Source organism: Calypte anna, chromosome 1, assembly GCF_003957555.1.
Source record: "Calypte anna isolate BGI_N300 chromosome 1, bCalAnn1_v1.p, whole genome shotgun sequence".
NCBI lineage: Eukaryota > Metazoa > Chordata > Aves > Apodiformes > Trochilidae > Calypte > Calypte anna.
In genome coordinates, this window is record NC_044244.1 from 112,721,253 (window position 1) to 112,748,578 (window position 27,326).

Below are 27,326 nucleotides of genomic sequence, written 5' to 3' on the forward strand. Positions count from 1 at the left end.
ACACAGTCAGTGACCTACTGAGATGCTTGGATCCCCACAAGTCTATGGGACCAGATGGGATCCACCCAAGGGTAATGAAGGAGCTGGCAGAAGAGCTTGCCAAGCCTCTCTCTATAATCTACCAACAGTCCTGGCTCACTGGGGACATCCCAGATGATTGGAAGCTGGCGAATGTCACGCCAATCCACAAAAAGGGCCGGAAAGAAGACCCAGGAAACTACAGGCCCATCAGCCTGACCTCAGTGCCTGGCAGGGTTATGGAGCAGATCATCCTCAGTGCAATCACACAGCACCTGCAGGATGGGCAAGGGATCAGACCCAGCCAGCACAGGTTTAGGAAGGGCAGGTCATGCCTGACCAACCTGATCTCCTTTTGTGATCAGGTGACCCGACTGGTGGATGCGGGGAAGGCTGTGGATGTGGTCTACCTGGACTTCAGCAAAGCCTTTGACACCGTCCCCCACAGCATCCTCCTGAAAAAACTATCAGCCCATGGCTTGGACAGGAGCACCCTGTGCTGGGTTAAGAACTGGCTGGAGGGCTGGGCCCAGAGAGTGGTGCTGAATGGGGCTGCATCCAGTTGGCAGCTGGTCACTAGTGGTGTCCCCCAGGGATCAGTGTTGGGCCCAGTTCTGTTCAATATCTTCATTGATGATCTAGATGAGGGGATTGAGTCCATCATCAGCAAATTTGCAGACGACACTAAGCTGGGGGGAAGTGTCGATCAACTGGAAGGCAGGAGGGCTCTGCAGAGGGACCTGGACAGACTGGAGAGTTGGGCTGATTCCAGCAGAATGAGGTTTAACACGGCCAAGTGCTGGGTCCTGCACTTTGGCCACAACAACCCCATGCAGCGCTACAGGCTGGGGACAGAGTGGCTGGAGAGCAGCCAGGCAGAAAGGGACCTGGGAGTCTGGATTGACAGGAAGCTGAACATGAGCCAGCAGTGTGCCCAGGTGGCCAAGAAAGCCAATGGCATCCTGGCCTGTATCAGGAACAGTGTGGCCAGCAGGTCCAGGGAAGGGATTCTGCCCCTGTACTCAGCCCTGGTGAGGCCACACCTCGAGTACTGTGTCCAGTTCTGGCCCCCTCAGTTCAGGAAGGATATCGAGGTCCTGGAGCGGGTCCAAAGGAGGGCAACCAGGCTGGTGAAGGGACTCGAGCACAGACCCTATGAGGAGAGGCTGAGAGAGCTGGGGCTGTTCAGCCTGGAGAAGAGGAGGCTCAGGGGAGACCTCATCACTGTCTACAACTCCCTGAAAGGAGGTTGTAACCAGGTGAACGTTGGTCTCTTTTCCCAGGCAACTCTCAGCAAGACAAGAGGGCATGGTCTTAAGTTGTGCCAGGGGAAATTTAGGTTAGATATTAGAAAGAATTTCTTTATGGAGAGAGTGATCAAGCATTGGAATGGGCTGCCCAGGGAAGTAGTGGATTCTCCATCCCTGGAGATATTTAAAAAGAGACTGGATGTGGCACTCAGTGCCATAGTCTAGCAACCTCAACGGTGGTTCAAGGGTTGGACTCGATGATCTCTGAGGTCCCTTCCAACCCAGCCAATTCTATGATTCTATGATTTTCTATCCTCTAGGAAGTAGCACGGATGCTCTGGTTCCTGGAGAACCTATAGCCAGGAGAGCACAAATCCCTACCTGGCCAAATCACCATCAGAGCATGATAACCATGTGTACCGAATAAGTAAAATATGCAGGTCCTAAGGTCCCTGAGCACACTTTGTTTTCAATAGGCTTCTTGTCTAAGTAGGATATAAGAAAACATTCAACAACAGATCCCTAAAACAAAGGGCACAGTGACTGCAAGTCTCAAGGAAAGACTAAGGCGAAAAAGCAGTGGAAAACCTTAGGGAAAGAAAACAAAAGGTCACAGAATCACAGAATGTTAAGGGTTGGAAAAAACCTTGAGAGATCAGAGACCAACCCCCCCTGCCAGAGAAGGATAACCTGGACTAAGTTTGCAATTTGTGGGTAAGGATCTGGGAGGAATGAGATGTACTGGAGGAAAAGAATCATTATTATTTATCCAATGCTTAAGTCTGCACACACTGGGAGACCTTAAAGCCCCTTTGTTATCACTGTGTTCCAACAACTACATCTCCCTTGGGGACCCCAGTTATCTCAGCAGGACCACGATGCCAAATCTAGAATAGATCCACAGCCTGTGATACAGTTGAATAGCTCTTAATGCTGCCTCTTCTTTAGGAAACATGCTTCCACTTCAAAGAAAACTTACAAAATTACATGGTCATTAGGAAGGACATGCATAATGTATTGGGGGACACCAAAAAAAAGCTGCAGCTTCAGTGTCAAAATGGATTAAGGGCTCAAATTCATGTGGCCTATTTGAGCCTTTTATTTAACATACAGAAGATAAGTGCCTTTTAAGATGCTGAGAGATCCATGTCTGAGCTTAAATTAAATAGAGTAGGTTAAATGTGTAGCTTGTACAAATCAACCTAGACCACTTACTGCAGAATTATACCAATTTTCACCAGGTGCTACAATTATTGTTAATTTTTTTTTTAATGAGTATTAAAGAGTGGCGAGGCTCTTTCGAGTTAAGATGTGATTGTTTTATGATCACAGCATTAATCTGCCCAATAAGGAGAGGTTATAGAACCAGATGATAAAACTTTGCAGCATTAATGCATTGCTCTACTTCTCAGAAGAAGACGTGGGGAGATAACTGAAATGAAACTAGTCAAGGATACATCACACAGCTTTGCTCCTATGAAGTATGTCAGCTCTGACTCATTTAAGTTTCAAGCCATGTTCTGCTGGTCCGAGAAGCAGCAGAACTAAAAGAGATTAAAAAATTCAAAAAGTAATGGTCTTTGGAAAGCAAAGTAGCTTGTAAGTTATGGAGACTTGTAAGCCTCCAATTGTAATTTATGGAGATAGATGTTTGCACCTCATACCTCTGTATCTTTGGCCCCTCTTTGTCACTCTCCTTACAACTCTCCCTCTGCACAGGCAGGAAGCCCTGACTAGGATCTGAGCAAAAAATTGGTGGGCTAAAAATCTAAGACAGGGCTGCTCTGAAGACAGGTTTCATTCTAGTTCACTTTAGCTACTCAAAAGTGGTCATCTGGACTCCTGCTGCCTCCCACCTCAGACATGAAGCTTACAGCAAGCCTTGGGAGATGTCTCTCTCTCACCATTAGCTGGAGACTGAATCTCGATGAGTCTCAAATAAGAGATCCAACTTCCAGACATACATTTGTAAGTAAGATGAATCCCTCATTAAGAGACTGGAAGGGATCTCATGAGAATCTAATTACCTAAGTAGGGCAAAGACATTATATTGCTCCCAGACTAGTCTTATAACACTGTTGCCTGATATTGCCATTCAACAGTATCCAACAGGATTTATTTTTTTCTTACTTAAATTTGGCTTGCATTTAAGAAATAGCATTTTCTGAAATTTCAGGCAAAAATTCTTTAGAGGAGGTGTTAAAAGACAATCAGGTGCTGAATGTAACCTAAACTTTTTAACTGCGGTCAGCCTCAATTTCTGAACACTTTTCAAAAGAAAACAAGACCCTTCAATCCCATGGCCAAATACATTAAAACAGTTTGATGCAACACTTCAAACAGGTGCTTAGTGGATTACTAATAGCAAGCTTTAAATAAAACCTTCTTACTGACTGTCTGTACTTTCCAAAGCTCAGTGGTATCTTCAGGTATCTGAGCACGAAAGATGCAATACTTACCCTCTTATAATGGATGGTATGGCCCTTGACATTTACTTTATAGTTCTCAACACCCAGCTCTTTTGCCAGTCGGAGAATCCGGTTTTGGGTAGGTCCCACATATGATCCACCAACATCTACGTAATTAACTTGTCCATTCTGTCAACAGAAAGAATACAGGAATCAGAAGCCATGCAGGAAGTTCCTCAATGCAACCATCTAAAAGAAGGAAGAACTCTTTCCTACTGACTAGCATTGTAATTGTATGCAGAGGTGAAAATGCATACTGACTTGTCATAAAAGTAGGCACTATTGAGATCTAATGACAGGCACACATAGAAATCACAGTATCTTTATTCCATCAGACATGTGTGTGTAGTTGGGCTTAACTCATTTAAATTTCACTAGTTGGCTTTTTAGTCTCATAAAAGACATCAGAATACAAATACACAACCAAACCGATACTTTGGCTAAAAGTCTAGCCCCACTTTTTAACAATTCATGTTACTTTTCTTTTCATTGCAAAAAATCTTTCTCCAGCTGAAACTATCTCCTGCGCCAAGGCTTGTTTTCCCTTTGTAGATATCAGCTTAGATTTAATGCTGTAGATGCTGAGCACTGCACTGCAGTATTCAGGGAGAGGAATCTTCCCAGCATGGCACAGCTTGGCTCCTAATCAGTCTCCAGCCACGCCTGCCACCAAAGGTGCTTTACACACCCCTCAGACCAGCACCACAAGCAGTCAGGAGGGAGGAAGGAAGAAAGCAAAAAGTTGCAGGGACACATTCTATTACAAACAGGCTGGTTTCCCAAGACAGTAAGTCTTTTTAAACACTGTTTATAGTGAGCATTTTCAGTGTCACAGAAGGATGGTGTTTATGTTTTACATACCATGATTGCAGCTGAAACACCACTGCTTATCTCTGGTTTCCAGCAATGGAATCTAATATAATTTAAACCTTCCTTACTTCCAGGGTAGGAAGCAGAATTAATGTCTATAGTACATTACCCTGCACCCCAGGTGACTTGTAATTTCTTTCATTTTCTTTTTAATGACAATCAAGAAGCAGTTCATTTTTAGAAGCATGAGTGTTATTTCAGATAATTTTAAGCCATGTTAAAAAGTATGTCTACACTGTAATGATTATCTGGCTCTGCTCAGGCTGTTTCTCACAAGGCTCTTAGTTATCATAATTGTTACAGTCCACAAGCTGAGATGAGAATGAGAGGAGAAATGCTTTGACGCTCAGCCTCAGATGATAGTTTCACTCTGGAATGCTAAAGGCAGAGCAGATCCTGCCTTGGACAAAGGGTACAGACTATGTGGGTGGAATTAATTACCTTAATACAGATTTCAACACCATTTTTTACAGCCCAAAGTGTCCAAGACTTCCATGGAATGCTGACAAATTTGACTCATGACCTACAGAAGACCTGCAGCTGGAAGGCAGGCAAGATATCATACAGAAGCTAAAATGGGACTACACAGTCCTGGTTAGGCAGTCAGATCTATTTGATGGCTCTCAGAGGTGCTTCCAGACCAATTTGAAAGCACCTCCTGTCAAGAGAAGCCCACTGGCATATATTGCAATGCAACCTGTCCAAACAGAGCTTTATTACTTGACAAAAAGGATGGCTATTTGAGACAGCTGTCTTCTATGGAAACCCTACATCCCCTCTGCACCCTGGCGAATGATGTCAATCCCAAAAGAATCACAGAATTGTTGAGGTCAGGAGGGACCTTTGGAGGTCATCTTGTCCAACCTCTCCTGCCCTGGAAGGGTCTGCAGAGCTGGCTGTCTGGGACTGCATCCAGACAGCTTTTGAATGTTTCCAAGAAGGAAGACTCCACAACTTCCTGGGTAACCAGTGCCAGTGCTTGGTCACTCTCACAGTAAAAAAGTGCTTCTTGATGTTCATATGGTGTGAACCTTCTGTGTTTCAGTTTTTACCCATTGCCTCTTGCCCTGCCACTAGGAACCACACTGAAAAGAAGCTGGCTCCATCTTCTTTGCACTTTCCCTTCCCTTTCATCTACACATTGCTGAGGTATCTCCTGAGCTTTCTCTTCTCCAGGCTAAACAGTCCCAGCTCTCTCAGCCACAGAAGCGATGCTCCAGTCCCTTCACTGTCCAGATCATTAATGAAGATATTGAACAGGATCAGATCCAGTATTGACACTGGGATATGCCACAACTTACTGGCCTCCAACTGGACTTGGTATCACTGATCACCAACCTCTCAACCTGGCTTTTGAGACAGTTTTCAGTCCACCTCACTGTCTGCTCAAACCACTCGTATTCATCAGCTTATTTATGGGGATGTGATAGAGAACACAGTGCTGAATTACTGAAGTTGAGGTAGACAACATCCACTGTTCCTCCTTCATTTATTGAGCCAATCATTTTATCACAGAAGGTCACAGATTGGTCAAGCATGACTCCCTCTTGGGAAATCCATGCTGACTGATGACTTCCTTGTCCTTGATGTGCCTGGAATGGTGACCAGGATCAGTTACTCTATCACATTCCCAGTGACTGAGTTGGGGTTGACCAGTCTTTATTTTCCTGGGTTCTCTTTCTGTCCCTTTTGAAGACAGAAGTGACATTTGCAACATCATAGACAGCACAACTCAAAGTCTGGCATCTCATGAAGAACTTACCTTGATAGTGAATGTCCTTCCTCCAACTCTGTTACGGGCCTCAAGAACCACCACGTTGACTCCAGACTCAGACAGCAATTTGGCAGCTGACAAACCTACCAGAAAAAGAGAGATTAAAAGAAAGTGGCAGCAGTCAGCCACACTAATGGTTGAAAACCAAATCAAAACTTCAAGGTCAGAGATTCCAACACTGTTTTCAAACATTCCTGAGAGAAGTCTAAAACATTTAATTGTGTGTTACTACAGAAATCATGCTGCTTAGTTCATATTACAACCATCTCTATAAGCAGCAGTCACAGAACAAAGTTTCCTCCTTCAGATTGGCATATTGGCATTTTGAAAGCAGTAAAATCTCAGTTAAGGGATGTACATCTTACCCTTCATTTGTACAGAGCACAGAAAGATAGAACCCACCTTGTGGGGCTTGCAATGCTGAAGTGATAGGAATAATAACATAGTAAATAGGTACATTCCAGCAAGGTAGGCTTCCAACTTCTTGTCTCACTCATCAACTCCCCACTCTATTGCTAACCAATGTCCTTATCCATATGCAGAAAGTCTGCTCCACTGTCAAGATTGATCTTAAGCAATGGAGTTTGACCCTAGCAATTAAATAGGCTGTATGTAGATACTTTATAAAAGGAATTATCATCTCAATAGAAATAATCTAATTATTAGACTTTGTGAGAGAGGCACTAGAGACAACTGAAAATTAAATAGGACAGGAGTCCTCTTTTCTTTTGAGAGATGGGAACTGAAATTGTAAAAAGCAATCATGAGTTTGTAAAATCAGATTATCCCATTGCCCTGCAGGCCAATTTGGCACTGAAGTATTGTTTCCTTGGAGTTGTTTCCCCTCCTTAAGTATAAAAGAGCCAGTCTTATTGATCAGAACTTCCAAGATACCCTGCAGCAAAGAGTAATATTGTATTTGTGTTTATTACACTACCTCAAAATGTGATTAAAAGAAACTGCTCATGAGCCTACAAAAAATGGCATGTCTGAAAAGACCAGGGGAGAGGAATTGTTCTGTTCAGCATTAAGTGTACTCATTTATTCTGAAGGCAAAACAGAATAGTCCGTAAACTTCTGTGCACCATAATCTTTTAATGGGGAAGGGGAACACCATCCACTGGAAACCAGAATGGAGGAATTTCAAATGCTTTACACTGATAAAAATGACATACATTATTCCCATACCCATCTAAAAATAGCTTTACATCCTTGCAACATATTCTTTAGACTGCTGATGGAGTGGAAGTATGTTTACTTCTTCTATCTATTTATTACAATAAGTTTTAAAAAGCAAATAATTTGTCAGTGGAGCAAACATCTTACAAACTGATCTGATTTTTTTGTAGTTTTTGATATTTTTTTTTTCATGACAGTCTACAGAGAACATTTTACATTTTTTTATAGCTAATTCTTTAGTCCTTTCAGTGATGATGTTCTCTTCTTCCTCAGCATGAACATAGAAGACACAAGTCTATAATGTCAGAAACACAAACTGCAGTATTTTCCTATAAGTATTTATATTTTCTTACATATATTTATATTTTTAAATAATAAAAATTTTCAAAATGATTTTTCAAAACATACAGTGGGGGGGGTTTGTTACAACCCCTCCCATACTTCCTACATAAAATAAAAGGCTTAATTTCTCAACTTTTTGAGTAAATTACACAGGACCCTCAGGCATGAGTGAGTAATTCCTTTTTTTAGCAATGTTTACTGTAGGTATATGAGGCTTGAAGAAAGGCACAGCACATGCATGTGTTACCTTATGGACCATGAAGCAGCAAAACTCTGGCATAGAATAACTATGAAAATCCTCAGTGCCTATAGACCACCATTTATGTCTGTATATGTTAGCTATATTCACAGCACAGCCAGTGAGGAAAATGAATAGTTGCACTGGACTGGGTTGGGTGTTAAGCTTAGTGCTGGTTTAGAGCTTAACTATATGATACAGCCAAATAGAGAAGGACGACTAAAGGATGAAGAACATGTGGCTATGCAACTGAAGCTCTCTAGCCTGTTTGCTTGTAAAACTGCACTTCTCGCATTCCAACCTTACAGGATTTTTAGTTTCACAATTGTTAGCCCAAGTGTGAACACAGACACTGATCCAAAAATAATAAAGTAAAAGACTTTGGAGCTACACAAACAGGGAAAAGTCAAGAGATACATCAGGGCAGTGATGGATTAGTGGCAGCCAGGAGAGGGACTGACTCAGAAAAGAAGGCAATGCAAAGTAAGTTGATTACTACAATGCATTTACTTATTTAAAGAACAGAATAATTTTCTTGCAAAATGAAGGAGTAGCTACAATACCCTCACAGAGGGTATATCTATGTAACCCAACTCTTTAGCTCCATCCTGGTGTGACTCACGTGTACCAGACACAGATGCTTCCAGAGGGGTGTCTTAAGGATCACACCACTCATGAATCCTATGTGCTGTTGATGCACCATTAACCTCTAAAAAATTTTTAAATTTTCCCTTTATCTTCTCCATAACTTGAATTTTCAATACTCTGATTGTTGTTCTGGTACCTTTTACAGGGCTGGACACCAGAGAGTGGCCATGTATTTCTCTTTGGCAGATGGTGTGAGAATGAGAGAGAGGAAGGAATGAGACCATCTCATTTCCAGCTCCTTGCCCTACCTCTGCTGCTCAGATTCCCTCAGGGACATGAAGAGCACCTCTCACCTCCTTCCTAAAATCTCCTTTCTCTCCCTAGAGCACATCACTCAACTTCCAGGAGCTTCCAAGGGGGAGGCAGGACCTTTATACCACAGGGGCCTCCTCCAAGGCGAGCATTGCTCTACAGCCATAGAATCATAGAGTCAGCTGGGTTGGAAGGGACCTCTGAGACCATCAAGTCCAACCCTTGATCCACTACCGCTGCAGTTACCAGACCATGGCACTGAGTGCCACATCCAGTCTCTTTTTAAATATCTCCAGGGACGGAGAATCCACCACTTCAGTGGGCAGCCCATTCCAATGCCTGATCACCCTCTTGGTAAAGAAATTCTTTCTAATGTCCAACCTAAACCTCCCCTGGCACAACATGAGACCGTGCCCTCTTGTCTTGCTGATAGCTGCCTGGGAGAAAAGACTGACCCCCACCTGGCTACACCCTCCTTTCAGGGAGTTGTAGAGAGTGATGAGGTCTCCCTTGAGCCTCCTCTTCTCCAGTCTGAACATGGCCTCTTCTCCATGGCCCTCTGCCCCTGGCCACATCCCAGACAGAGACCACTCTAGGTCTGTGAACTGCTTGCCTCAGAAAGATGAAAGGGAGCCTGCAAAAAAACAGGTCTCCATTTGAAGTGTCTGGCTGCAGAAATTCACTTTGTTATTAGATGAGAACAAGGCGGGACGACTTGTGCATCCTCCACGAGGGTTTCTATGGCAATCTCACACCATGCTCCTCCCCGCCTAAAGATGTGGTGCAGGAAAGCTCTATTCCTATTGATTTTGCAGTGCTATTAAGGACTGGGAACTGTTGCTACCACAGATCATTCTGACACTGCTTAGCTTTCATTTCAGAAAACTGGCATAACCCTACCAAGCAAAGCAGTTCCAAGTGCATCAAAATACTGGCTATACAGTTAAAAAAAAAAAAAAAAGCCCAAACAAAACAATCCTTTCCCCCCAAAAGAGCCCCACCCAACAAATTAAGATGAATTTATGCCAATTTGCAGAGTACAAGACATAAACCATGACTGACATACAGACACTGAGTAATACTGAATTTTGCATGTAGCCTGATGGAATATACAACAAAGCATGCCTCTGCCTCAGAGGAAAGAAAGCTTCAGGTCTACAGGTAGTGCACAAGACTGGAAATTTAGACAGCTGAACTTGGTTTCCAACTGAGCCCTTCTGTGTGGGAAATGTTCCACTATTTTGTAAGGAATCATTTATATGGGCAGTGTTCATGAAAGTAATTCCAAGTTGCTTTAACACTGAAGTTGACATGGGACATTTGAGCAGATACAAGTTCTGTAGAACAAATGGTGGGGGTTTATATTATACTATTTAAATGCTACAAAATAAATAGTTCTTTTTAAAAGTTACTTTATTGGAATTCTATAGTAATTCTATAGTTACAGCAGGGTGTACTATAGTAATTCTACTTTTCAAAATCTACGCTCTGTGAATCCACAGCATAAAAATAGATTCACTGAAACACAACGATCAGCAGCAAAAATCACCAGTATCTTTCCCAGAGACGGTACTTCTTATGTGATCTATGCTGAGCATCTCCAAAACATGTAAGGGCAGTCCCTAGACATGGTAATGAAGGTCAATGAAAAGGGAATAATGACAGTCTGGTACAGTAACCTTTTAACCTTTCAAACTGAGGACACTAAGCAGGTGCCATACTGAGCAGACCAAAACAAAGGCAGAGAAAGTTACCTCTTAGTACTGAAGAGGTAATTGCTGGGTTTCTGGATGCATCATTCCCCTGCTTGATAGCTCCTTTGGTAAAGTTCATTTGCCTTGTATAGATTCACTATTGGGCTGAAAGTTTACCAAAACCCATCCTAATACAAGGTATGTTCTTAAAATCCTTGTTAATACACCCTATGGTACATGGAGTGGGTTAATTACATTGTGCCAAACATGACTGACCAGTACTATAGTGTTCTAGCAGACTTTGAGTAACATGCAAAAAAATATTTCTGGAAAATCTCTACCATTTTCTGACCTTAAGCAGGGGAATATTTTAAACTATTTTGCTCAGTATTCTAATATATATATATATAAGTAAGGCAACTGTCAATATATCCTCATTAAATGTCCCCTGTAACAACATACTAATGCTGTGATTATTTTTACTGCTTCACTGCTGGAAAATCTAACCTTTTCCAAACACAATTGAGCAACTAAATCTAGCACTGGTCACCTTAGAATCAGCTCTTGTTATTCAGCTAGAAGTCTCATTGACAAGTCAACATGAACCTGTCAATAAGAGATGCAAAACATTTCTGCCATGACTGTAGGGTAAATTCTCCCTTTCTCACCTCTTTTTTCTTCTCTACTCCTTTCCTGATTTTTGTTTCATTGGAATCTTTGTGCACATCATGGTATTTAAATAAGTTTTAAAATATAGTTTTAATTATAAGTTACATCAGATTGACCAGAGAAATTGTTAGTGGGCAAGAACATATAGAAGGCTGAGAATGAAAAAAACCCCACCTGTTTTCTTTCACAGACTAAGGATTTGAAGATCTAATATTGCCACTGAAACACGTAAACAAAAAACCCCACAAAAACAACCCAGTTAAATTACAGCCCCTTAAATTTGCAGAAAACAGCAAGAATATAAAGTGGAGATCCCAAGTCTATATTTATTTCCTTTTCAATGTTGTCTAATACCATAATAAACCTTCTGTTTGTCAGAAACTGTATTTTATCTTTTTACATATTTTTTCACAATCCTTACTATAAAATTCTTGATACTAGGGATGAAATTGCATTTATTTATTTTGTCATTGTAGGTAAATGTTTTTTATTTCTTTCTCATCAATTCTTTTTCTTCCCTCTAGCAAAACCAACCCAGCTGATTCAGTAAATATTTCAACCAAAGGAGAATATATATTTTCTATTACAAAGTACATTGTATAAATGACCAACAAGCTGCTCTAAGTGGTTTCAATGGTGCTACTATCTGAGTGCTTGAAACAGATGGAAGCCTTGTTCTGAAAGGGACAAAGACAGTTTCTCACAGACAGTGTTAACAGAAACACAGTGGGCAGGCAGAGGGAATTGTATCCCAAGTATGAATTCACTCTTCCATAACCACCCACTGGGATTTTCAAGTCTTCCCCAGCATAACTATAATAATAGTCCCCCTTTCCTCCCCTCCACACCCCAGAACAAAGGCAGAAAAGAGTTAACTAATGTTAATGTTAATTAATGTTAATGTGGAGCATCTTCCTTCCCCTTACATACCAAAATAAGTAGCACCAGTTAAAATTATGATGGTTTGCTTCCTCCTCGTTTACGGAAACTTCTAAAGTAATAACTCACATTGCTTAACTATTGGCAATTGTTTTAATTGGTATGCAGAATAAATTCCTGTCAGTTAAACAGTGATCTTCATCTAACTTAGCATGTAAGAAGATGTTGGTGCAACACTATGATCAGTGTCATTACCACAAATATCAAGACCATCAGATTACTTATTCCCAAGATAGACATAATACTTGTCCCATGCCTGCTTTTATTATGCAAGGATATTTAGAGTCCCAACTACTTGGCTGTTTCTTTTGCCCACTGGAGTAAGTAACACTCTTATATTCCTGCAGAAATACCTAGCAGGAATGCTCTTTCCTACATTTCAGCCCTGAGCCATGATGCACATTCAAGGACAAACCTTAGGTTTGCAGCATTCTCTCATGAGATCTGGATTTGCTAGCTCATGAATCTGGAGCAAAGGAGCTCGGCGTACTCAGACTGCGTACTCAGATGGGCTAAAGAACGTTTCAAAATTATGCATTTACCATAGGAAACCACATGAAGAATATGATGACAGATTAAGAAAACAGCAATATTTCTGCATCTGGATACATAATGAACAAACCATAATCATATTTTGACCAAACCAAAAGACCTAGCACTGAGCATAACACAGGACTTTATCAACAAAAACTCATGCTCCAAGTCATAAGGTTTTTCACCTTTAGTAGCAAAACATCAGAATACATTACAAAGAAGCAGAGGAATGGACATTGGTATTTTTGCTTATTAGCCATTATTTTATAAAAAAAACCCATTTCACTTTATACGAGGGTCTTGATTGTTTTGTTCCTGCTGTGAATTTTTCACATAATGACAGTCAGCTTGATAGCAGTACATGGTGAACTGAGAGCTCTGTGAAATATTGCTGTTTATTTCTGCATGCCAAAAAATGGCCTTTGGGAATTGCTGGTACCAAGTGACAATATTATCACCAATTATCAGCTTTCCTGTTGGACTCAGAAAGCACGAAGCAACTGGGTAGCTGGACCCCAGCACAAGGCAAATGTAAAGTACAGGACTCACTTTAGAAACCAGCTACTGTATTCCCAGAGGTAAAATTCTGGGAAGTTTAGAATTAATAGTAGGAAAAAAAAGCTACTGAAAACTACTCCAGATTTACACAGGTGAGACTGATTGTATCTTTTATCAGTAACTGTGTATTTGACAGTTTATCTGGCACTATGACCCACCAGCAGCTTGGCATGCTGTCAAAGCAAACAGAGCAGTATAGAAGGTAAGTTGTGTTGCCATTATAGCAAGCGAGGCAATCTGCATTTCCTCGTTATTCAGTCTTTCAGCTCAAGGACCACAGCCAATGTGTAGAAAGCTCAAGGGGAAGGGTTGTTGATCCCACACCATGGAGATACCAAAACACAGAGCTCTTCTGTGGAGGAAAAAAAAGGCTTAGGACTGTGTATCATATGATATATGATACACATATCATATATATATATATATATGATTTAATATAAAGACTTATTCTTTAATAATATAAAGACTTATTCCTATTTAATATAAAGACTTATTCCTACTATTTTTACATCCCAGCTTCTTGCACAATTTGTTGCCCTTGTCCTCTTCCATAAGTGAAATAGAAAACAGCCTGCACATGGCTATCAAATCTAAGCATCCATTCTGTTTAGCCATGAGATCTCTCTGTTTCTAGCTAGCAAAAAATGTGGTTTTCTTTTTTGAAATATAAATTATCCAGGCCAAAAATCATAATCTCCAGCGCAAGTTTCAATTCTGGCTGTGTTTCCCTTGGGCTTTGTTCTTGTAACATGATGTGCTGAAAATTCTTCCAAAAGATATTTGCATACAAGTTCTCTTGGATTTGTCACTTCTGGACAAACTTCTCCATAGCTAGCCCGTATCTGGTTTGTACTATATAGACCAACATTCTTAACTCTTCATTCCTTCTTTTGATAAAATGGGCTTCAAGTGTCCAAAATTCACATGTGAGGCTGCCACATGAATGTAGGTAGCACACATTATTCTTTGATTTTGAAAGCTTGTGGCTTTTTTTGATTCCTATTTTGGAAGTTTTAGCTGCAACTTTAAATTTGGCAAGGAGGTAGCCTTTGAGTCAACATAGCACATTTCCTTATCCATGTGAAAATATGTCCCAAAAAGGTCAGAAAGTTTTGAGAAAGTACAGATCACATGTAGGCAGCAGCCACTTTCTAGATCTCAAAAGCTAAAATAGTTGAGGTTTCTGTCAAAGCTCCCGGAGCACTTAAGACTCTTCAGTAGCTAAGAAGGAGTCCCCAGGGAGTGACTGAGCATCCTGGACCACCTTACAACCCATCTTGTATCTCAAAGCAACAGTGCATGTTCCATCCTATGGCCATGGAGACAGAATCTGAATTTCCCTGTAAGTATGGTCTTGCGGGACAGGTTTTGGAACCAGGATGAGGACAATGCATCAGGACAGGTATAGAAATCACTTGCTGCATAAAAGTGATGACTTCTAGAAGCTATCAATACAGTTCATCCACACAGAGGATGATAATCTACTAGTCCTTAAGTAGTGTGGCCCCTTCACCCAAGTAGCAGAGCACTCTGCTGGGATGCCATGGTTATGATCCTGCTGAGTAATAAGACACACACCCATGAGGCATCAGGTGCTGTCAGCTTGCTGTGTTTAACAAAGGAGGGAACTGCATAGCTTAAACCAAAATGCACAAGCAAAAGGTCAAAATCAATCCAAACTCCTGAGTTCAATAGAAAACCCTATAACTAGAAAAGGAGAGCAATATTCAATGCGTGCAAATAAGGACACCCTGTGGGAATAGCTAAAGTCTTTAACTTTGGGTATCAGTTTATTTAATATTCTCGAGTATAAAATGTTATAACTAATATTAAATGCATAATGGAGGACATTATCCATTAAGAATACAAATAATGATATAAACATGCGCCTGAGGCCTTTCCTGGCCGCCATCCATATTTTTAACATGCATGCCCACGTGAAAAGAGGAGTCTAGCCCAAGCTCCACAGCTTCCTCTCTGTCAGGTCCCAACATACATGCTGGTGGAATCTGGACATTTTGAACATGATTCCATCGGGTACAGCAGGAAAATCTCAGCAGCAGAACAGAGTATTTCTTCCAAGAGCTTCCCTGCTGTGATGCACTCTGCAGAAGCTCCTTCCATCCCTAGACTGCAGCTTCCTACATGCAGAACCAATTCTGTATCCCTGTGAATGACCTTGTACAAAGGGAGCAGGGATGAGAAGTGTGTCTTGTACAGAAACTGGATCTCAAGACCATACTTCACACTGAGGAACAGGCATCTCAAGAGGTTACAGTCAGGATTTGAGCTTCATTTTGAAAATACTGTACAAATAATTAAAAAGTCCACAACCTCACTGCTGGGAATCTCACACTTATATGTGTATAACAAGCAGCTTGCTTACTCTTTATATATATTTCATGTATTTCTAGAAAAGAACGAGCTCATCCTGAAGTTTCCTGTCCCTTCTTGCAAGTGTCAGGCAGTGACTATTTAAGCTATAAAAGGCGAGAAGACTGTAATCTCATCAGACAAGGTATTTGCAAATATATCTTCAGAGAAATAAGCAGAAGCAAGTTAAGACTGAAGTCAGGGAGATGTAGAGGGTGAAACCCTCTCTGTGTTAGAGCACACAGTAGTCTGTGTTCAGACTACTGGTCTGAACAGAGCCAAAATTTTAGATATAGATTTTTATTTTATTTTTTTAAGACCTGAAAGTAGTGTCTAACCTCTAACAGAACTGAGGTACAGGTATATTAGTTCAGGAATGGTAGCAAGAGAGAAACTGTGTGAAAAGTAAAACAAACCAAAAAGCTGATAGGAATGACAAAGATGGGTTAAGTATGAAATAAAGCATTTATAGTTTATTTTTCTTGAAAAGAAGCCTCTTCCAATTCATATCAGGCAGACACTAATTTCTACACCACTGGCATGAGATAAGGGTTTCTATTGGCAAAAAACTGTGACAGTTGTTTACGGTGACATCTTCCTAATGTCACCAACAAATTTTCTGGGACTGTAAGATCTTGAAATTTCCTCCTTGGCTATCTTTTAGACTCCCCACCAGGTTTTAATCCAAGGTATAATTGTTCTGAAGTAACTTGTACTAGTGAGGCAAGATACCTCTTAGAAATGCTTGGTACATTTACCAAAACTCTGATACAGGTTGGAAAGCAGGAGGAGCAAGACACCCTCCAGGGAAGAGACCTTCTCAGAGCCCTAAAAACTGTATAAAGAACACGTGTCCATCAGCTGCACACAGTACAGATGGTAATTCCCTAAGGGCACTGTGTGCATTACAAGAACCTTAAGGATGAAGACCAGATCACTCATGATATCAGGAGAACATGCAGCCATCTGGGAAAACTAAAAAGCAAGCAAATCTATATCTAAACTCTTCCTTGCTGTTCAGGGACACTACAGATTATTTATAGAATTACATTGTCACAAATATTAATTTGAATAATTACTGCTGGTTTAGAAAATGAAATATTGTAAATAAAAAACTCGCTATTTTGTGCATTAACTCACCACAGATTAAAGAAAGATTTTGTCTCCTTCTCAATTCTAATAAAAACTAAGTTTACCTTAATAGCAATTTATAACTGAAGTCGCCCGGTCACATAACTCACCTTTTCTGAATAATAACTGAAATAAAGACTCCCTGGGAAGAGAGCCTGGCCAAACCTGCTACTAACATGGTATTTGTCTGGTGGACAAACCAAACATAGATTTGCTTTAACACAGCAACATTCTCAGCTTAGGTACCATCAGGGGCCATTTTTTTTTTTTTTTTTTTTTGAGGATCAGGGACCACAATGCACTTGCTCCTGTTAAAGCAGATCCGAAAAGTATTTTATGAAGTATTTCCAAGTAAAGTGTGAGGAGCTCATCACAGTGTGGGAATTTTGCTCTCTGAAGTACATCTTTCCTCACAGTAATTAAACCAACCTGTTTTTACAGGTACCCCAGATATCTTTCTCCAGAGATGGCCAGCGATGCAAGAGCCGCCTAAAAAACCCACAGCTTCAAAATCCTGTCTTTCTTGGGATGCGAAACACCCTGCCTGTGTCCCTGAGGACATCATAAAGTCACTTTCCCTACAGACTCCTCTGATGAGCACCAAGTACAAACTCAAGAAGAAGCAAAGACGCCTGAACACAGCGAGCTGGACCATTTCCCCCCCCCCCCTTTTTTTTTTTTTTTTGTTTTTTTCCCCTAAGTGTTTCTCAAACCCCTGGAGACCTGACACACCTAACCACCGCCCGAAGCTTCAGGCCAGCCCTGGGGACGAGCCAGCCCCGGCCCCGCCGCTCCCAGTCCCGGTGCCCTCCGCCCTTCCCCGCCGCTCGGGACGGGCTTTGGGGCGCCTCCCGGGGTGATGCCCGGGGGAAGGCCGTCCCGTCCCCCTCCGGGACCCACCTGAGATGCCTCCCCCGACCACGACCACGTCGCATTTCTCAGCCATGTCGCTGCCCCACGTCCCGGCCGCTGCCCTCTCCCTCTCTCGGCGGCGACAACGGTCAGGACCCGGTTCCGAAGGGGCTGCCAGCACCGCCCGTCCCGCCCGTCATTGCCCCGCTGCTGGGCGTGTCCTTCGCCCTCGCAACCAATAGAAGTCTTATATGGGCGTGGTCTGAATTGGCCACACCCCTCCGGTTCTTGCCCGTTCGGTTCTTACCCCTGCGGTCTGGTTCGGTGAGATTCCGTCCGGTGCGGAGCTGTGGCGGAGCAGGGGTGCCGAGACGCGGGGCTAGGGCTCTGCCAGGCGCTGCCTCCGAATAAACGTATTGCCTGGTCCCGGCCCGGTACCGGCTGGGTTTCTCACCAGCCTGTACATCAGAAGGGCTGATCGGCTCCGGCGAGGCTGCTGCAGGGTGCGACAGCGCTGGCAGCCTGCTCTCGCTGAGCCTTTTTTTACTTATTAAAAATGTATGAAGTCTGGTAGCGGGGTGTATGTGCGAAGAGCCTTGGAGCTACAGTGTCCCAGCAGCAGGTTACAGCAGCACAACAGACTCGCCCTGTCCAGGAAAACAATAGCTCTGGGTCGATGAGCCCGGGAATGAAAGGGTTAACCTTTGCAGGAAAGCAACTTCCCGAAGACGATGCCTGAAATAATACCGGGTTGCCAAAATACCAATTGTGTTTGTACTTCTACTGTTACGGCTCTGAAATACAATGGTGGCTGTGATTTTTTAATTTTTTTTTTTATTTTTTTTTTTTTTTACATTTTACGGCTCGTACAATTTTTATTGCCAAAGTGTAAATGTCATCTCTGTGAAGATAAGTAGGAAAAATAGAGAACCTGTCCATCCCCTTCCAAGTAAGCACAGAAGACCTTTACAATTCACATAATTACAGAAAATCCTAACGCTACTTTACATTAAATATTGATAAAAGTTCTTGAGAGTTGTCCAATTATGCAATCACATTCCATACCAGGTTATGACCAAAGATTTGAATCAGAGGGCAATACTGTGCAGTCAATGTCCTCAGAAATTACTTGAATTTCTTACAGTGGGAAGAAGTAGGACTTTTGGGTGTTGCTAATTGTGCCAAATGAGCAAGACATGGACCTGTTGGAGCAGGGACCATAGGAGGGCCACAGAAATGATCAGAGGGATGGAAGATTTCTCCTATAAGACAAGGTTGAGAGAGTTAGGCTTGTTCAGCCTGGAGAAGAGAAGGCTCTCGGGAGACCTTAGAGCAGCCATCGGGTAACTAAAGGGGTTTATGAGAAATATGGGGACAAAGATTTTAGCAGAGCCTGTAGTGATAGGACAAAGGGTAATGCTTTTAATCTAAAACAGACTAGCTGCTAGGAAGGAGTTTTTTATACTGAGGGTAGTGAAGCACTGGAAGAGGTCACCCAGAGTGGTGATAGATGCCCTGCCCCTGGAAGCATTCAAGGTCAGGTTGGACAGGGCTTTGAGCAACTTCATCTAGTTGAAGATGTCCCTGCATCTTGCCAGGGAGTTGGATTAGAAGACTTTTAAAAGTCCCTTCCAGCCCAAACTAGTCTATGATTCTATGACAGCAGCAACTGAATGCTGAAGATCTGTGAAATCATTAGGTTCTAGGTGGATCAGCAATAAGAGAGACAGAAGACTGCATCTTCTTACAAATGAAAACCAGGTACTTTAAAAGGTAAAGTAGATGTGCAGTGCTAATTAAGTGAGCTGCAGACACTCAAGTGCCAGGTACTATAGCAAAGAAGGATGAGATCCCTGCTGCTGTCAGAGCGACCACCTCGCAGTTCTGCTGGCCCCAGGGGGCAAGTCACAGGGAATCTGATGAGTAAGAGCTTCAGCAAGTGACACCTCCCTCAGATTCAAGAAGCCAAGTTTGGAAGAAAACAATAAAAATTTCCTCTGTGGTAACAACAGGAAACTTGTGTCTAAGTAGATAACATGCTGCTAGACATGCTTGCCAAAGAATCTCTATTGCTAAAAGGGAGTTGCAAGAGGCTTGTCAAAGAGATTGAAATGGCTTTTGCTAGAGCAGCTCTAATGATGAGAGATGACATCAGAGTGGATTGTACTTATTGTGGTTCTCTCAATCCTTGGGTTGAAGGCAAGAAAAATATCTAAGGAACTACAAGGCCAAGTGTCGGGTCCTGCACTTTGGCCACAACAACCCCATGCAGCGCTAAAGGCTGGGGACAGAGTGGTTGGAGAGCAGCCAGACAGAGAGGGACCTTGGAGTTTGGATTGACAGGAAGCTGAACATGAGCCAGAAGTGTGCCCAGGTAGCCAAGAAGGCCAATGGCATCCTGGCCTGTATCAGGAACAGTGTGGCCAGCAGGTCCAAGGAAGTGATTCTGCCCCTGTACTCAGCTCTGGTGAGGCCACACCTCAAGTACTGTGTCCAGTTCTGGGCCTCTCAGTTTAGGAAGGATATCGAGGTCCTGGAGCGGGTCCAAAGGAGGGCAACCAGGCTGGTGAAGGGACTCGAGCACAAATCCTATGAGGAGAGGCTGAGGGAGCTGGGGCTGTTCAGCCTGGAGAAGAGGAGGCTCAGGGGAGACCTCATCAATCTCTACAACTCCCTGAAAGGAGGGTGTAGCCAGGGGGGGGTTGGGCTCTTTTCCCAGGCAACTCTCAGCAAGACAAGAGGGCACAGTCTCAAGCTGTGCCAGGGGAGGTTTAGGTTGGATATTAGAAAGAATTTTTTTATGGAGAGGGTGATCAGGCATTGGAATGGGCTGCCCAGGGAAGTAGTGGATTCTCCATCCCTGGAGATATTTAAAAAGAGACTGGATGTGGCACTCAGTGCCATGGTCTAGCAACCGCAACGGTGGTTCAAGGGTTGGACTTGATGATCTCTGAGGTCCCTTCCAACCCAGCCTATGATTCTATGATTCTATGATTTGGGCATTATCAGCCTCCAGGGGTAGCAAAGGCCATCAGAACTACATAACTCCTGAGCTTTTAATGCCACTATAGTACAAATAAGAGAGCTCTGAATAGTTCTACCTAAACTCATACAGATCTGAAGACATTTAGGATTTGGAAAAATAAAGGCAACCAGATGCTGAAGCCTAGCTTGAGAACAAGTGAATGACCCCAGTGGAAAATGATCAAGGAGATCTTGTTAGCCTCTTGGTAGTGTCCATCGTGGTTTGCTGAGGGCCTGTGGAAAATACAAGAAGCAGGGAAGGAAGCAGGTGATGTGTCAGTTGAGCGTGATTTTCCCATCAGGAATATTATAACCCTGTTTCAAAGACAGATTTGAAATGTGTTCAGAAATCAATAGAAAATAAAGGGATGAAAACTTTACAGTAAAGGAAATTTTATTCCAAGTAGATAAAATTTTATTTGGAAAGAAGGTAATTGTTGCTCAGAACAGAGTTGAATAATAAATAAATGCTTGCCCATGGGTCCTATTCCATACGCACTATAAAGAAAAAAAAAAGGGTGAGCATACGAAGCTACTGTTCCTGAAACTATTTCCTGCCAATCTGTCTAGTTGATTTCTGTCTGCTTCAGTGAATGATTCAGTAACAATTTTATTAGCTTCCAGAATGGTAAGAAAGCCACAGTATAGAAGTATAGAACGCCGCGGGACTGAGGTAGGCTTTCCAATTTACCAGGATAAAAGCACTGAAAGTTACTGAGAAATGCAGTGGAATATCCAGAGCAAGGCTTTCACTTGATATCACAACTGTGTCAGCAACAATAAAAATTGTCAGGTAGCCCCAAGAACTGGAAAAAATGCATCAATTTCATAAAAAAAAAAAAAAAAAAAAAAAAAGAAAAATATCCAAAGGTAAGTGACGACATCGTTCTTTGTTGAACTACAGGTGTTTTGATTTCAGTTTTGCTTACTACTGAAGTAAGGAAGTCAAACTTCTCAGGTCATGTCATTGGTAGTCATAGTTATGTGTTATTTTGCCTCCTAACAAGTACCCCTAATGATGAGTAAAATCAGTCATAATTATTGGGGAAATCACAGAAATTTTGCATTCCTTCCTGATTTCACTGTTACTTTATTTTACTGATGCATCCAGAAATTGGACCACAAACATAAGGAAAATCCTTGGCATGAAATTAAAATGGTTTTGTGAAAACAAAACACCATGATCTGTTGTATACTCATGTATACAGTTTAATTTTTCAATTCTTTATATTATTAATGTATTTTGACAGGTAAATAGAAAGAACCTGAGTGCTGTAAGGTAAGAAAGCACTAAAACTAGAAAACTATAATTATCAAGATCATAATTACAACCACTTAGCCACCTCTAAAGTAATGTAATTCTTGTATCTTAACGCTACTAACATAGCTTGCTTGCAATATCCCAGAATATGCCATCAGAAGTGTTACTGCCAGCTGAAATTTCTGCCATTAACTCATCATCTGTGTTGATTAGGACTCAACTCTGCAGGCACAAAGATGAGCTTTCCAGAGAGCATCAGAGCGTTTGCAAAGCTTAATTCACATAAATTTACATGCACAAACATTTTAATTCTGGTAATTATATGGTTAGTACTCTGGGTTACATCAAGCTGAAAGAAAAAAGACTGGAAAGGAACCCAAATACTTCCCAGCACCAGACTCAGTAGTTCTGCTTGGAATCCATTTGTTGGGTAACAGTGTGCATGATATGGAGTAACATCAAGAGTCAGCTGTAGGGGATACTGTATTTTCTAACTACAGTTTTCTGTTTTGGAACAATATGTTAGACTATCTTATACTAAATTTCTGGTAAGCAATTAATTTACAGTGCTAATGATATTTACAGAGTTGTTGATTTTTTTCCTTTATCAATAAGGCAAATGATAAAAGGAAATGCAGCACATGTTAATATGTGATGTTTTGCATGATAAGTAAAAAAAAAAAAATATTGTTCTATAAAAGGGTTGAAGATTTAAACTGCTTTCCTCTTAAACAAACAAAATCTGAACAACCAACCTCAGATCAAATTCTCTCCAAGGATTTTGTGAAAGTGGAAGAGAGAAAACAATATTCCCAGATAGCAAGGAAGATATAACCCAGATTCCTGCCCAAAGCAAATCCAGCAGATCCACCCTAGAGTTCATGCAATCTCACTGCCTCACTCTGGTCCATCAGGTAGGTAGTTATTCAGACAAATGGGAATTGCCCCAGTAGGGAATTTTGTGTTTCCCACACTCACAATTACTGATCATCCAACAGACCTTCTGGTGTGGTGCCTACCCTGAGGACAAGATGCTGGCAGTGGGATGTGGAAGAGCACGTGGGGACTGGGGTGCTCGAAGCCAGACCCCAGCACTGGCAAAGTCTCTCCTCTTCAGTGACTGATCAGCACTTACAAGACCTACTTATTCACTTTCCATCCCATGCAGTGCTCTGGAGACCTTGTTCACTTCCAGAGTGCCAGAGGCAGAAGGCATCATTCATGTGGCTGTGCTGAATTTGAGGTCTAGGAAGCTTTTGACAGGGACAGGGAAAAAAGGTAACTGCATATAAAGAGTTTTCTTAATGCCGTCAGGAAAAAGTCAACTACTATGACTTTAATGTCCCTAAGTAAATCTACTAAAATATATTTAAAGCAATTATCCAAATTCGAAAATGCTCCTCTATACCAGGGAATAGATAAACAAAATTCAGCATGAAGGCAACACACCCTGAAGTTTTCTGTTCCCTTGAAGAAGCTTGTTACATACTCACTGTACAAAGTTTTGCTGCCTCATACCACCAAAGGATACTACGACTTCACAAAGATGTGGAATAAAGCTTTATGTAGTTTTAGACATCAAAGAGCTCGGGATATGTTTTCTTTCTGTGCTAAGCCACCATCAATAATTTAATTTTGCACTATATGTCATTTTGTAACACAATATGCTTAGGTGTGTGAGGTACTAAAATTCAGAAGACAGGCTGGGAAGGAAACTGAATACCTTAATATTTTTTTTAAGTGACTTCCCTGAGAGACTGTGGAGTCTAACAAACTTCTTACTGATCTTTTAACAGCACCAAATTCTCCTCTTTGTAAAAGTTTCAAAATTGTCCAATATTTTTTTTGGAAATCTAAGCATTGCATTCATGAACATTGAGCAGGCTTCATCAGTGGGTGAAATAAAGCCTGAATCTCTGTGTGCCAGAAGTCAGGTGTGTCCCTACAGCTCCTGCACAAAGAAGTCATTGTTGAGAACAGCCAGAGGTGGAGTGAGGAGAACTTGCTTTCTGGTATTAGAAGACAGCTTCACATTGCTTCAGGAACAAGTAAGTGAAGAGCAATAAGCCCATTTTTTTCCTCAGGACTAAGCCTTCCTCCATAAACAGCCTTTTTGAAAGAAAGGAACCAATTTTAGATATCTCTGTATTATAACAACTATTTAAGTTCCACTATAGTGGCAGCAGCAGATTCCAGATAACTTCCTGATAAACACGTTCTGGATAGTGTATTAGGATATCAAAAATAAGTTTGAAGTCCCCATGTGTGTGGTTTTTTGGGCTTTTTTTTTGGGTTTTTTTTTTTTTAGTTTTGTTTTTGTTTGTTTTTTATATAAGATGTGAAAGCAACAGTTTCAGATACATACCTCATCCTAAGAAAACAAATAGAGGCAATTCAAGTTAAAGTTAGCATGTGTGACTAAAAAGATTATGCTGGTAACTAATTTTTAATCTCTATAGCTCACTATCTTATGCCTTATGTACATTATTTTAAAAACCAGTGTTAAGACAGACACTGCCATCTTTCCCTTTCTCCCTAATTAATCTTCATGTGCCTATAAAGGGAATTTATTTTAATACTGATGAGGTAAAATATATTCACTGAGTATAGTAATAAGGATTTCAAAAATATGTACACGTTTTTACTTGCTTTCAAATAAAAGAAGCCTTGGCGTTATTTCAACGAGCTTGAATTAAATAAATCCTTCTGGTTACTCAGTTCTACTAAAACTGTGCTACAATGCAAGTTCCAACATGAGGTCAGCAGATGGGAGGGACTGCAAGAAAAGTCTAGAAGGGCTCCAGCTTCTTAGTTCTCTGGAGCTCTTTCTTTCTGTCTTCCCAGGGGAAGACCTTAGTAGGCAACACTTGTGGTTGCTTGTAGCAGGAGGAGCCATTCTTGCTCCTGAAGCTTGACAAGCTGCTGGTCTCTTCCAGGACTCCAGCCACCACACAGCGCTTCCAGGGTAGAAGTGTAGCGGGAAGAGCCTTTCTTGCTCCAGAGGCTCGACGAGCTGCTGGCCTCTCCATGCCTCACACCAGAGTGAGCCTGAGGTGCCTTCTGTGGGTGTGTGTCCCACCTTTATTGGCCCCCTGGTCTTGCTCATGCCCAATAGGGGCCTGTCCTAATCAGGCACAGGTGGACTCACACCCACTCACTGGCAACTCGAGGCACCTGGTTTTCTCTACAGTTGCTCCATTGCACAACACAAGTAGCAGGCTGAAGGCAAAGGGGCCATCCAAGCAGCTCAGAGTATGGGGTCGTGTTCAAAAGGAGATGGCTAAGGAGATGTCAGTGGGAGATGTCTGCAACAGTTTTGGCCAAAAGGTATGCAAAGACCCCAAGTAGGTTTGTAGGTGATGCAAAGAACAGCCCCAGCTGAGCAGCCTTTGCCTCTGGAAATGCAGAGAAAGTTCTGAGTCTTCCGTTCTGGATTCAGCTCTTCAGCAGACATAGGTCTAGGATTCAACCCATCCATTTCAGGTCTCTGACTTTGTCACTGTGTACCAGACTTACACTACAGTATTTCTGAGGGTGTATTAAATTAAGTCCATTCTTGGCTTAGCAGCTCCTGCTGATTTTCCCATTCTCACTTTTCAGGCTTTTGATTCCCTATGAGTACAGGTGCCTTCCGACCTCTGGGGGAGAGAGTTTGGCCATACTGCCCAAAGTATGCTTCAGCTAGTGGATAGGAAGTTTGCTCATGTTCTTTGAAGCACACAAAACAAGATCTATACCGTGCATTGTCATTGCTGCTATCAATTTTCCTATGTGCCTTTCACCTACCCTCTCACCATCAAACAGTCTTTATGCAGTGTTTTTTTATGATACACTTTCAGTGATATTAACAAAATGGTTCTTTAATTATCAGCTCCACAAAAAAGTGTTTTGTATAAAGCTCATGGATTGCTGGTAGCATTTGAGATTAGATCAAAGCTTGTCTTAGAGGCAACAATTTGAACATAATATATTCAGAAAAGAAATATTGGTTATAGATCATGGATCCTTGCTGCAGTTTGAACAGCATTTTGTAAGTAGTGCAGCCATTAGAGGAATATGGAGAGATCAGTGGAGATTATTACTGTAGGGAGTTAAATTCCAAAGAAGTACAGTAAGATATAATGTAAGAGTTAAAAAAAGCCTAGTGGAAACTCCAGCCAGGATAAATAATCCAGTTAGAGCCATTGAACTCCAGTCCTTGTTACAACAACAAAAAACATCACAAAGCTTTGCTAAAACTAGGTCAGAAAAATTTGTACAGCGCTCTCACAGCCAATTAGGTAAAAAAGACATTGGAATTCTATAGAAAGCATCCAAAAGGCTGTTCTTATCTACAAATCCTGTATGGGGTGTTGTCATGTGGTCAGCTTCATCTCTCTTCTAGCTTAATGACTGCTTCACTGAACACCTAAAACCCTCAGCACCCCTCCTGAGAGGCAAATTTACTGCAGGGGTCTGGGAACTTAACAACCCTTCCCACCAGTCCCCCTCTGCCTCTGAAGCAACCCAAGGAGCTTTGTTAATTGGACCCAGCCCTAAGTACCACCAGGTTGAAACCAGTCACACAGTGACCTATCCCCATCTCTGTCAGGTAGCTGAACCGAAAAGGACAGAAAGGTGCATTTCCAAGGAGCCATTTCTTTTCTTGAAAGTCTTTGGAAGTTACTCTGTGGACTCAGCACTCTTAACTAGTCTGACCCAAGAAATCAATTTTTTATATTGAGTACATAATGTTAATGGCATGTTTTCCTTTTTGCAAACCCAAACAGAGAATCACTGATCCTAAAAGTTCTAAGCTTCTAAGTAACAATTTTGAGTCTTAAAGAAAACCTTGGAAATAACATGCTTGTTCCTAAAACTTACTTTGGTCAGAAGTGTATTCTTTTCCCTTGCATAGTTACTCAAATTCAGACAATCAATTATCAGAAATTAGAAAACAATGAATTAGCAGATTTTGTACTAAGAACTGTGACTAAATTTTAACTAAAACTCAAAACAATGAGAACTGTTATTAATTTTTATTGCCCTTTGGTGTAATTATGTGATCTCAGCAGTATTTATGGTAGTCACTATCGCTTACCTGGTGGTATTAAAACATGCTCTGGAATAGTACCGATTACTTCTGTTTCATGTAACAGTATTTTTTTGCCTGCTTTAGGAAAAAACCTCTTGATCTTGCTCCAGATTTACTGAAACCCAACCCTGAAATTAATCTCTAATCAAGGCAAGTTTGGCAGTGTTCTTCCAGTAAA

At 41.6% G+C, this 27,326-nt stretch overlaps 1 protein-coding gene across 1 annotated transcript in view; it reads right to left on the reverse strand.

Moving 5' to 3' along the window:
* The window catches only part of LOC103534384 (amine oxidase [flavin-containing] A), a 39,802-nt gene extending 21,835 nt beyond the window's left edge, over window positions 1-17,967 (reverse strand). The window contains exons 1-3 of the mRNA XM_008500337.2: window positions 17,838-17,967; window positions 6,369-6,463; window positions 3,728-3,865 (exon numbers count right to left, since the gene is read on the reverse strand). Coding sequence (XP_008498559.1) covers window positions 3,728-3,865; window positions 6,369-6,463; window positions 17,838-17,883 — 279 coding nt within the window. The 5' untranslated portion in view covers window positions 17,884-17,967. The remainder of the gene's footprint in view (window positions 1-3,727; window positions 3,866-6,368; window positions 6,464-17,837) is intronic.
* Window positions 17,968-27,326: the final 9,359 nt, after the last annotated feature.